The sequence below is a fragment of the Apteryx mantelli genome, chromosome Z (genome assembly GCF_036417845.1).
Source record: "Apteryx mantelli isolate bAptMan1 chromosome Z, bAptMan1.hap1, whole genome shotgun sequence".
Classification (NCBI taxonomy): domain Eukaryota; kingdom Metazoa; phylum Chordata; class Aves; order Apterygiformes; family Apterygidae; genus Apteryx; species Apteryx mantelli.
Genome location: NC_090020.1, coordinates 74,170,053 through 74,182,359, shown reverse-complemented (window position 1 = coordinate 74,182,359; position 12,307 = coordinate 74,170,053). Strand labels below are relative to the sequence as shown.

At 40.6% G+C, this 12,307-nt stretch overlaps 1 protein-coding gene across 2 annotated transcripts in view; it reads left to right on the top strand.

The window, feature by feature from the left end:
- The window catches only part of RAI14 (retinoic acid induced 14), a 100,243-nt gene that overhangs the window by 42,569 nt on the left and 45,367 nt on the right, over positions 1-12,307 (top strand). For both annotated transcript variants that reach the window (XM_067316101.1, XM_067316100.1), the window contains exon 3: positions 7,522-7,652. In XM_067316101.1, the coding sequence (XP_067172202.1) occupies positions 7,522-7,652 (131 nt within the window). The remainder of the gene's footprint in view (positions 1-7,521; positions 7,653-12,307) is intronic.

Genomic DNA, 12,307 nt, shown 5'->3' with positions numbered 1-12,307 from the left:
CCCTTGTTCATTCACTCCAGCACAGGCTGTTTCCTGCCTTCTTCGCGGTGGTTTTATCTGCTGTTCATGTGGAATTGATGGTCTGACACAAACGCAGTCTCCAGTATCAGACAGACCTCACACACTTGGCATAGACGGTTACCCCAACTTGGCACAAGTAGCACAAGAAGCAGGAGAAAGACAATGGATTGACGTTTTTGGTTGCAAGATGTTTGCAGATAACTTGTTTTGCCGCTCCTGTTTCCACCTTTAAAGAAATGCTGTGAGCTGTAAATGCTTTATCTGTTTATGTAAATATTAAGTATTAGCCATCAGTCACTTAAAAGAAGGAACATAGGTGGCCAGGTGAAGCTGGAAAAGGCCATTTCTGGTGTAGCAATTAGACAGTGATGTGTAGATAGTATCACTATGAATTGCTTCCAAAGCTGTTGTCACACTTAGCTTTTTTGACAACTTGTTAACTAGAGGTCAGGCCCTTACTTGTGGTGAGGTTAATGAACATAGCACCTTCTGGCATGACATTCAGGATGCTGCGTTAAGTGGTGTGCAGAGTGCAGCAGAGGTCAGCTTGCAATGGCACTGGTGCCATAGATGGCCCATGGGCAGATTTTGAATGGTACAGAAAAGGGCCAGAGCCCCAGAAATGGAAAGGGGCCCCAGAGGCAGCAGCTCCTGGCATTTGCTAAGCACCGAATGTCCTGGGAGCTGCTGCCGCAGACTGGACCAGGCATTGCTGATAACGCTCAACAGCACCTTGCCCCTCTGCAGGAAAGCTTTCTGCCCCGCCGCTCCGCTTTGCCACAGGCAAACTCGGTCTCTAATTTGGGGGCTGGAGGGCTGGAAAAGGTATAGGCTACTTACCCGCTTATCACTGACTCCTGGACTATAAAGTTTTCCGATAAGCCATTCTTTTGAGAAAGGCTGTCCTTTGTTGTTTTAACTTTGAGGAATGTTTCCTTTGGTGAGTGCATTCCCTACAATAGGTTGTTGTTGTTTTTAAGACTCTCTTGGGAAGTCCAGCACATGCGGGCTTTCGTGGATGACCTTGTGAGGCGGTGACGTCCAGTGTCTTTGCCATGCAATTGTTTGAGGCCGATCTGCAAGTATTCCTTTCCTTTCCAGACAGGGAGCTGCTGAGTTTGAAATTATCAGGAATTTCAGTTTGCTACTCAGCTTCCCTGCAGTTCTGATTTCAGTGGAGATAACATAATCTGTCTCCAGTAGATTTACAAGAATGCAAGGTCACTTAAACCATCTCCTGTAGGCTGCATGCCAAAGATAGAGAAACACAGTTGTCCAGTTAATGTTTGTTCAGGTTTTTCTGCCTGGAAAACACTGTGTGCAAGTGCTAAGTAGAAGTATTACCTTCTCCTGTTATTTGTTGTCATTTCTTGCATGACGTACATGGGTAATATCCAGGAACCTGCGTTTAGCATCCTGATGTGATAGTGGTGATTAAAAAAAAAAAAAAAAAGTGGGTACCTCAAAGGCTTTAGTAAAAGTCTTTTTTTAATTCTTGATCTTCTCCTCTGAACAGAAAAATAATTCCATTTGTGACAGAGAAACCTTCATACCAAAGGCTTTTTTCATAGTTAAAACTTGAATCAACTGTTTTAAGCAATGTTTTCTTTGAGCTGCAAAACAGTTTGTCAGCTTCACATACTGCGTATGATCTCAGTGATAAAGCATTTTTTGCTGGGCAGTTTCAGCTGCAAATATAATAACTATTTAATTAGTACATAGAGCCATAGTACATAGTACATAGAGCTATACAATCATCTATAGGTTTGTGGAGGAAATAATCTGTGTTCAGAGGAACCACTCAGTCGGAAGCTGTCAGTGCGGTTGCTGTCAGTAAGTCACTGAAGTGTGTCTCTCTGTGTCCGACAGAGCTGCGTGTTTAGAAGTTCCTCCTCTCCTGATGGTGAACATTGGAGGTGTTGCAAACGCTCTGCTTCGGGCTTGAGTGTTGCGCCCTTTTTTATGACTACTCGTAAACTAATGGGGAAGATCAAGTGAATCAGCTTGTCCCCGGCCTCGCTCCAGTAGCCTCGGTCTGACAGTGCCTCCCGCAGGGATGGCTTCCCACCCACGGCTTGGCCATCTCCTCCCTGCTCCCTTTTTTAGGTTCTTAAATGCTTAAATATGGAAAACACTTAACAGTTCTTGGAGAGATGCTTCTGACCAGTGCCGTACAGCACACTTCCTCATCTGAGGAATGAGAATTAATGCTAAAGACAATATTTGAGAGGGATGTTAAGTTTCGGTCAGACTGTATCGGTATTCTGATGAGTATTACTTTGTCTCCTGAGAAGTAATGCTTTTAATATCATGGCTTCAACTATACAGGATACTGTTGTTTTTTTTTTTTTAAGGTTTAAAAATTGGCCTGAAGAAAGACTCTGTAGAATGCCAGTTCTCTTTTATTATGCTAAAATGTGTGTTTCATCAGCTGAGTTTTGCATGTGTTCGCAAACCGTTGTCATTGCAGAATGTCAATAGTTTGAATGTCAGCTGGTTGGCATGCGGCCTGCAGGAGTGGAGAGGGACTTGGGTTTTGGGGGGGGGAAGTAACGCCCCCCCACACACACATGTGCTGTCTTTTCCAGGCTCAGATCTTGCCAACTTTGTTATACACGTGGTTGCCTTTACATGGAGCTGCTCCAGTGTTTCATGTGTATTTGCATGTAGTGCTATGTCTCGTGCTGTACATATTATTCGGTTGGCTAATTTGCATATTTATAACACTCTTAAAAAAATTCTTTAGCTTTATTGCTGATGAAAGGTGTCTGCTTAACACCCTGAGTTTGAAGTTTTTATTGCTGTGGTGCTGCACTTGATAGAGATTTTTCCGAAGATATTGTCCTGCTACTCAGCGTTAACCTCAAGCTTGCTGTGCCCTGCATGAGTTTGCTCAGAACAATATGTATCTCGGCATCTCCAACATAACAGGAAACTTTTATATAAATAAAAAGCCCAAAAGAGTGGTAGTGGCAGATCTGGAACTTCCCAAGGACTGTTTGGTGGGTGGTGCTGTGCTTTTTGGATGAAATACGGAAGTTGAGTCAGTTGGCGTAGCTGAGCAAGGGATCTGTGCCGAGGAGCCTGGTGATGAGGGAGGCAGGATGCGGCACCAGGGCAGCTGAAGGAAGGGGCTGACAGAAATGTGTGGGCTGCTTGAATAAGGGGGGTGGGACGGTTTGTGGGATTGCAGCAGAGGAAGATTGCTGCAGAGGGTTTAAGTAGTTAACATCTCCAGCTATCCTGCCTTTTGGTCACCTCGGTCCCTCCAGCGCTGTTGGCAGAATGCGTCTTGTGTGCATGTGCTCCAGGACAAACAAATGCTGGTGCTGCATGTTAAGTGGCAGGTGAAGGTGGCTTTTATGCTAAAATGAACGGTCATAGCCAGGTCTGGGAGTACCTGTGTTTTCTATTATCACAGCAGAAGTTGACTCTTGAGTTTTCAGCAGATACTTGGTAATAGGTGTGACTTATGGGGTCAAAACCAGATGAGCTAATGTTACAGTGGATTCAGAAATTGTACGTAAAGCAGCAGTCACTTCCTTTGTCCAGAGATTTGTGTATTCTTATCTGCTCTGGGACCAGTAGCTGTGCGGGTGTTAATTACATGAGACAGTGTGAAAGCCCACGGACTAAGGGTCTCCAGCTCCCCTGCCAGCTCCTCCTGGGTGCAGTGACTTTCGGGGTGTCATATGGATTCTCTTTTCTTCTAGTTTTTTTTCATGAGGAGGATGGGTAATAAGGCTACAATCCCCCCTTGGAATGGGTGTTTTTGAGAGTCCATGGCATTCCATTTATTTTATTTATTTGCTGTATCTTTAACTTCTGGAATGTGTTGTATGATGCTGCTGATTTGAACACAGCAGAGGAATAAAAACAGTTCAACAGTGGCAGAGGAATACTTCAGCAACAGTTGATGTCTACGCAGTCAGATTTTCTGTGTGGACAAGCTGATTGCAGAATACAGATGTATCCCTCATTGCATTTTGCAAATAAAATATGAGATTTGTAAATAGATTTATGTAACTTGCCTTGTAGTTAAATGTGTATAATCTTGAAATAGCTTGAATATAAAATTAACCTTTTTCATCTACAATAGTAACATTTTTATTGCTGCCCTAGAACAGAATTGTCATTGCTTTAATGCAAAGATATGTAATTTTTATGTGAGTAATACAGTATGCTGGCTTTTAAGCTTCTTGTAGAATACAGCTATTTTAATTTTTAAATGAGCACATCTCTGCTACAGAATGATGAAGGGAAACTGCACATGTCCCTTGTTTTCCAGGAGCAAAACAAAAGAGCTGGTACAGTAATGTCAAAGATTTTATAGCATCACTAAGAGGAAATCTGAAAACATGTAGTTGGAAGAACTAATATTAGCTGATTAGGTATGTGGCAGCCCCTATGAAACTATTCATTCCTTTAGCAATTCTGTGTAAGCGCTTAGAAGAAAAGACACTAATTAGCTACTAGGACTAGCATCCTGAAAACAGGGTTTTTAAATGATTACCAAATATAGAGCTTCCTATTCTCGCCTTCAGCCTCCTCTGAGAGGGTAAAAGTATTACCAGCTTTGCATGAAAAATAAGGCAATGTACACTGATAGCCTTTCCTTGGCATTGCGATGAATCTGATGGAACTGAGTATTTTCAGGGCCCACGTGAGAAACTGCGTTAGTTACAGCTTGTCCGAGGTTGGTACTGCTTAATCAATGAACAGGAAGCAGCTGTTGAAATGATGCGCTGTTAGACCTTAGTTCAGCTGTGTATGTGTGAACATGTATTTTTGTTATCAAAAAAGGTGTGGTTAAAAACCACATTAAAGATTAAATGAAGTTTCTCTTCTTTCAAGAGACTAGTACCGTATGTCAGTGTGTTTTACTGTTACCAAAAACACGGCATCATTCTGCAACAGAAGAACCACTTTCGGAGCACTCCAGGCTTCCCCCATTCAGTATCTGTAAATCTCCCAGGTACAGCTTCCACGCTTGATAAATACTGAGGTGTGATTTGAGACCCAGCTGGGCTGGTTTCTCTTGGGTCGGGGATGTTAATTATCAGTGTAATTATAGATAGGGTGATAGTTATCACAGCGACCCCTGCAAGGGGAAATCGACTGTTGATCTTGGTTCTTTCTTAAATTTGGGAGTTGGCATTGGTGTGCTGGTTTGCTGATGTCAGAGTACCGCTAAATGCATTATTGGAATATATACCACTAATTTTTCAGCTTAATAGCTGAATATTAAATATCCGCACAGCTGCTCCTGGAGGACTCAGCTATGCTTGTACTATAAAGCTGAATGCTGCTATAGCTGTGCTGAAATCCATTTTGCCAAGGTTTTTCAGTAAGCCTTAATCTTAACGTTTTCCTGTAGCTTATTCTGCTTCATGTTTCTAAAGCAGAATGGGTTATTTCAGGTCATGAGGAGATCTTAAATTAGGTGTTCTTGTATTTCTTTTTTGAAGTACAAGTTAGTATTTTGTTAGAAGTGTGTGTGTACATTATCATATTACTTGCAGCCTCCCCCTTCCCTTTCCAAGATTTAAAAAAAAAAAAAAAAAGTGCAGGAGGTAGGTGCTGCCAATGCTTTGCAGTTGTCTTGGTGATTTGTGGGTAAGGTTGATTCATCAAATATCCTATATTTAAATATCTTTTTCTTGCATGAGTGGTGAATAGAAACAGGATAAACTCCAAAACAAAAGGCGTAACATGCTCTCAAAAACTGTGTTAATTTTAAAGGATTTTATTTACAAGCAAATACATTTTTTAACATCTGCTTTTAGTAATAGGCTCCCTTTAAAAGCACAAAATTCCGCAAACCAAGAATATGCAAAAAGTTTCATTTTAGGTGGAGACTGCTGCTTGGCAGGGCACTCATTGCCATGGAGTCTAAATATTGCTAAGAGAAACATCATTTTTTGCTGATGTAACTAATGCTCCAGAGTCTACAGTGGTTTATTCCAGTGCTTTATAAGAATAAAGAATATAACTTGCTGGATGTGCATTTACCCACCAGTCAGGGCACTTGCATAATAGACTGCAGTTGTTCTTTCCGTCTTCTGCGTGCCACTTCCTTCGCCAGAGCTGCCGTCCAGACCTTCTCGTTCCAGGTGGCGTTCCTTCGGCTCCTGTCTCGTCTCGTGCTCGGACTGAGCCCTCTCCCTGAGGGTTTTTTTGTTTTGGTTTTTAAACTGCTGCTAACCTGTAACACTTTTCTCCTGTTCCATTTTTCAGGGTGTGCGCAGTCTGTGGAGTTAATTCATATCAGTGCACACCTCATGCTCTCTTTTCCTCAGCAGGTCACGAGGAGGAACATCAGATTTTGTGTTCCGCTCGGGGCAAAAGAGTCTCTGTGCAGAGCGTCAGGACAGAGAGGTTAAGCTGAACATTTCTCAAGGGACATTATTAATATGAATTCAATCCTTGCCAAAGTTGTGCAGAAATCCAGTGCTGATAAATAGGCAGTCATGCTGGAGATGAGCAGACTGATGTCAAAGAGAGAGCTGTAATCTGTTGAAGATGCACTCCTGAGTATAGTAGGGTGTAGTGCTAATCCAAATGCAGTTTTTAATTCCATGCAAACCAGATGCTCTTTGGAAGATTGCACTCTGTTGTCAGTCCAGACAAGAAGGCGTGGATACAACTTTTACTCCTTTTCCAGAGCCTTTTTTTTTTTTTCTCTGTAATCTTACAGGATAGAGAGGGATAACATTCCTCTCTTTTCTTGTTAGATCCAGCTTGGAGGTCTGGTACAGGGAATAGGCCAGGTCCTGAAAGTACAGAAGGGAAGGGGGGAATCATCATATTAGAGAAAAGTGTCCTTTCACTCATCCAGCTGACAAGGATGAGCAAAACAATTTAATGGATTATGCTGGGAAAAGCTTGAACATAGGGTGGTCATCTTTTGCTTTCAGCAGTGCTCAGGATGTGCTGTCTATTGATGGGTTGATTTGTTTGTCCTAAATCTGACAGGGAGATAAAAGCTTGGTAAAACTAGTTAGTCTGGAAAAGGCAATCTCTGGATTTGTTAGTCTCTTATGAAGCATCAGTATGGGAAAGCCTTAAACATGGAAAGTTTTGGCCAGCCTGTGTTGGTAGGGTGGGGTGTGAATCAGAGACAGCTCATTGCCTACGCACATGATGTATATGATGGTCTCATGGGGCCAGTGCAACTCCATAATAGAAATCAGGACTAGACAAATGAAGGAGAACTTGCTTAATCACAGTAAGAACAAGTAGATTTATTTCTGCACTGCTGTTCTGCAGAATCAGTTTCTGTACTGGGCCTCATCTCCTGCCTATCGCTTAGGTCCTGGCTTCAGCCATCGAGTCCTTGGGAGCCTGTGCTACCCAAGTTGCAAGTTACTTTCACAGTGGCATATCTTTGGGTTGGGTTTTTGTTTTAGGTCTCTGTGGTAAGTGTGGGGGGGATCGTTCAGAGAAGCCTGGGCATAGTGCTGGTACTAATATTTATTTCTTTTCTTTCTTTTACTCCAGACCAATGAGTGGAATAAGAATGATGATCGGCTGCTGCAGGCAGTGGAGAATGGCGATCCTGAGAAAGTGGCTTCGTTGCTGGGTAAAAAAGGAGCCAATGCCACCAAACAAGATAGTGAGGGCAAAACTGCGTAAGTCCATTGTTAAACTTGTAAATTGAGCGCAAATGAGGAAAAAACAGCATTGGATGTATATGCCCCTTGAAAGAATTAAGAACCAGAAGAAATGCAATTTTCTTTTCACCTGAAGCACAATACCTTCTGGAAAGCTTCTCTCTGATAGTCTATATTTGTAATCCTTCATTTAAAATTCCATTTCAGAATCATGAATCCATTGAGGTGGCTTGAAGTCAGATTGCTGGGCTGATTGATGCCCTTTTAGGACAGGGTATTTTGGGACATAGAAATTTCATGACACGCTACAGATTGCAAACTCTGAAAAAGCATTAATATTTGGAGCTATTTTTTCCCATGGACATCAGTTTAATGGCATAGGACGGGAGATAAATTTTCTTTTAAATAGATTAATTTGAACTGAAACTATGGTGATTGGGTTTTAAAATCTTGCAGATGCTAATGATTCTTGGGACTATTCCTTGTTTTGATTGGAATTTGGCAAAGAAAGGGTTTTGTGTGAAAGAGATTCCATTTGCAGTCTGAATATATATCTCAAATATAGCATTTTCCTCTTCTAGTCTTCATCTTCTATTATCCTGTGAACTTTCTGACTTGTGGAGGAAATTAAGGATTCCAGTAAGAAAATTACAGCTAATGGATTCTGTCCTTTAACTTTCTTGTTTCTTTCTTATGGAATAGAAAGATGATTAAGTGGTTAACTTAGGCATTCCGTGAGAAAAACAAAGCCTTTATAAAATTGTGGATAGATGGGGAGAAAGGAAAACAGTTCCTATACAGTATTGGGAGAGGCAGCACAAGGCAGTTTATACCAAATAACGAGTTCTAATGAATTACCTCTGGGTTGTATTTATTGAGTCACTCTCTGCTTCTTGCTTGGGCTGTTTCAATTTCCTCCATCTGCTCTATTTCTGTTCTGCATCTGAGGAAACTGAATGATGGCAATGACTCATAATGACCTGCAAGTTCTTACTGCCAAAGTCCAAGTCCTCTAATTACTTCAAGTGGGTTTTCTCCACACTTTAATATGGTTTTAATTTTCAAAAGCTGCATATGCATGTTTTTCTTTTGAAATGGAGAATTGGACATAATTAAAGCATGACTTCCCTTTGAATCTTCTGAATTACAGCTATGTCTAGCATCTCACGTTTTTATGCTCAAAATAATTTCAGAGCTAGGTTCTTAAGCTGTACTGTATCCAGTGTAGCACCTGTTTTGCAAGTTTCATATATAATTTGGTATCGTGAATTTGTCTAGGGAATGAGTCAAGATTGATATTATCAGTAAATATACACAAGCTTTTTGACTCTTAGAATGGGATTGCTGTTACTGTAGGGATCTGGTGCAATGTTTTTCAGCCTTAGAGGGATACACTATAAAGTTTCCTTGTATCTGCAAATAAAAAAAGGATTTGATGATTATATATTAACACAGATACAGCTACTTCTTTTTAATTGCTTGGAACAAATACGGATTAATGCTATGAAGAGCTCTGATTTTGCCAGTTCAGTATGCTCATTTAATTACCATTTAATTTTAAAATATTTCTGTGTAGTGGTTTCAAAGAAAGCTTGAAAAAGTACCCAAATGAAGAAAAATACCATTTCTGAGATACAGTGAGTCAACTCTCATTCTGTTTCCAGTGCTTTGTGAAACTTAGCAGACCTGCTCAGGTTATTTTTTTTCCAGGTTTAAAAGATAGAGACTGACAGGTGTAGAAACCATGACACTGATCTGGAGAGACATACTTACCAAGGAGCATCATGACCCAGAAATGTTCTCTAGTATGGTTTATTAATATCAGACAGCGTCTTGTTTGCGTTTTTCCCACTTCGGAGTCCTTTTTCTTTTTCTTTTTTTTAGCGTGTGCAGATGCGTATGATGCATGTGTATGTGTGTGTGTGTTTATATATGCATATACACACACACTCACTGACTCTAAAACCAAAATACTGTTGCACAAGCAATGTTCTCACATGCAAAGTGAAGTACGGCCGTCAGTTCGGCACAGGTAGGCTTGTTTCTCCTACCTTTACAGGGCAACGCCAGGGCTTCGTTCCTGCGCAGGGACTCTGGGTGCCTGATGCTGTTGTTCTGCCCATCTCAGACCATCTGCGCGGAGGCGCAGAGCCAGCTGCAGCCCAGCCCTGAGGTGCGTTAGTGTCCCGCAGGACCGTGGCAGTAATTTGTGTTGTCAGCCACCTCATCTGGAACGTGGGGACTCTCCTTCTGGGAAAGAGTGATCTGGAGGGGTCTGTTTGGGACGGCTGGCCACCATCGTGCTCAAGAGTTCACTGGCTGCATTTTAGAAAGAGGTCCACAGTGTCATGTGGGAAGCTCTTTGAACGAGTGGTCTATTGATCCTTGTGAGTATATATTGATGCACTTGTTTGCATAATTAGGCTGGAGGTGACTAACCTTCATAAGACCATAGTAACCTTCATAAGGCCATAATGAATTCAATTGTATAACAATTTGCCTAATGCGATTAAATACTGTGTTGTAATGGAATGTGCTTGAAAGCACAAAAGGAGAAACAATTAAATACTGCAGTTTTGTTTAGCCTGTCACTGTACTTTCCCTTAAGGTGCGATATGTCTCTATTAAAATCTTTTATTTTCATTCCTTTTACAAGTAAACCTTCAGCAGCAACAGAAGTTCTTGGTACTGCTCAGGCCTTTATTTGAAGCAAAGTATTTCATGTAGTATACTAGTTTAAACAAGAGGTGTAGAGGACTCTAATTCTTCCTGCTCTAGGGAGTGTTTTTAGGTTTTTATTTTGTTTTATAATTAAATGGCTCCTTAATGTAAAATGTTTGAACTGAGAGGAATGGAGATTAGAAGCCAGGATTTTCTACCTCTCCCCTGTTGAATATTGTATGCATCCAATGCGCTCCAGGTCTGGATCAGTTTTGGATGTAATTCCTAAATTTTGCCTGTATCCTTTCATGTCTCTGTCTTATAGATCCATTTCTTTGTGGTGTGGGATGAAGCGTAGGTGCTTAAACTAATGAGGTCTAGGTACTAATAAATTCTTTTGAGGTAATATTTTCAGATTTTCATTAGGAGTTGTAAATCTTCAGTAACTTAAAAAAAAAAATCATCAAACTAATGAAGCAAGGTTTTTAAAGACTTGCTTGACTTTCCCCACCACCACCCTGCCTCTGACTCAGTCCTTTCTCTAAACAATAAATCAGTTTTAAGGCTGTGGAGCAAATCCACCCTTGGCATAAGTTGACACAGCCCCATTGTTGCTCCCACTTACACTAGACAAACTATTGCCAAGCACATTTGTAATAGAACCTATCTGGAAATCTGACTCTGCCATTGTAGTCTTATTCTACCAGATAGTTTTTTTTGTCTAGCTTCCTTAAACAACAAAACAGTGCTTTCCAATTTGGAAGCTGATCATTTAAATCCCACTTAAACTAACAAAAAAAGGCTTTTGAAAGAGGGCCTTTTCAGGAGGGGATAGAATTCATTCATTACTGCTCTTTGCACACGAGCAAGTGTTCAAATAGGTTGTTATTTAAAGAAGCTGCTGCTATTATTGAAAAAATTTTGGAAATGATTCACAGTGTATAAATGGCAGCACTTCCTTGTCCTAAAGTTATTTTGTCTGCATGCCAGTGCATCACTGCCATGTTTGCGTGTTTCTGCAAGGTACTGAACTAGAATTAAATGCTTATGGCTATTATGTGAAACAATAGGTCTCTGTAAATTTTTTAACTGCAATTGCATCAGCTGTTGTTTAATAAAATGAGTCTGACAATGGCACAAAAAAGCTTTAGAAACCTCCACAAATGTACTTTCCAAGGACTCTTTCACAAAGCTATTTTCAATGTCCGTCAGTAAGGATGATATATATTCATTTGAACCAGAATGTTCATGCCTCTGAGGCTAAGCTGAAAATATATTTTGGAGCGTATTCCCACCTTTTATCTTTTATATTTATCTTGTACATAGTATTCTTTTTTCTTTGCCTCACTTTTGGGTTTTATTGAGTAAGTGTCGTGAAGGACATCAGTGTTCGAAAAGTAAGTCAGGTTTTAAATACCTTTTGAGAGGGAGTCTTTCCTTTAAAGTAATAATGGTTTACCTTAAAGGGAGCTTTTGAAAGAATATAGACTTATTACAGACATTATACTGTTCTACTTGAGAAAAGAAAACCACAGAAAATAGTTTAGATAGTTGTGACATGAAAATCAGAGAAATATTTTCTCAGGAAGACTGGTGCCTAGGAATGCAAAAATTGCAACATCCTCCCCTTGTCACTTCTGAATTACTATAAATAAATCCTCTAGGAGACCTTTGAAATTCAGGCAGTCTCCACATGGTTGTCTTGTGCTCATGCTGAGGATCCTCAGTCTTAACACCATGCACTGAAAGATGCATCTTTTGCACAGACTCTTTGTCATCCCCTAAAGTTATCCAAATACTTTAGTGGACAAGCACACTAACTTCTGAAAATTGTGTCAGAGTGGGAGCTGCAAGAAAGGTTTAATACCCTGGATTTGAGGATTGTCATCTCTGCAGGAATGGAGTCCATAGATGTTCCAGTGACCTGAAATTATCCCTGATGCAAAATAATTTTTGATTTACTTTTATCATAATTAACTTACAATAGTCCAGATGGTAACATCAGTGTCTAG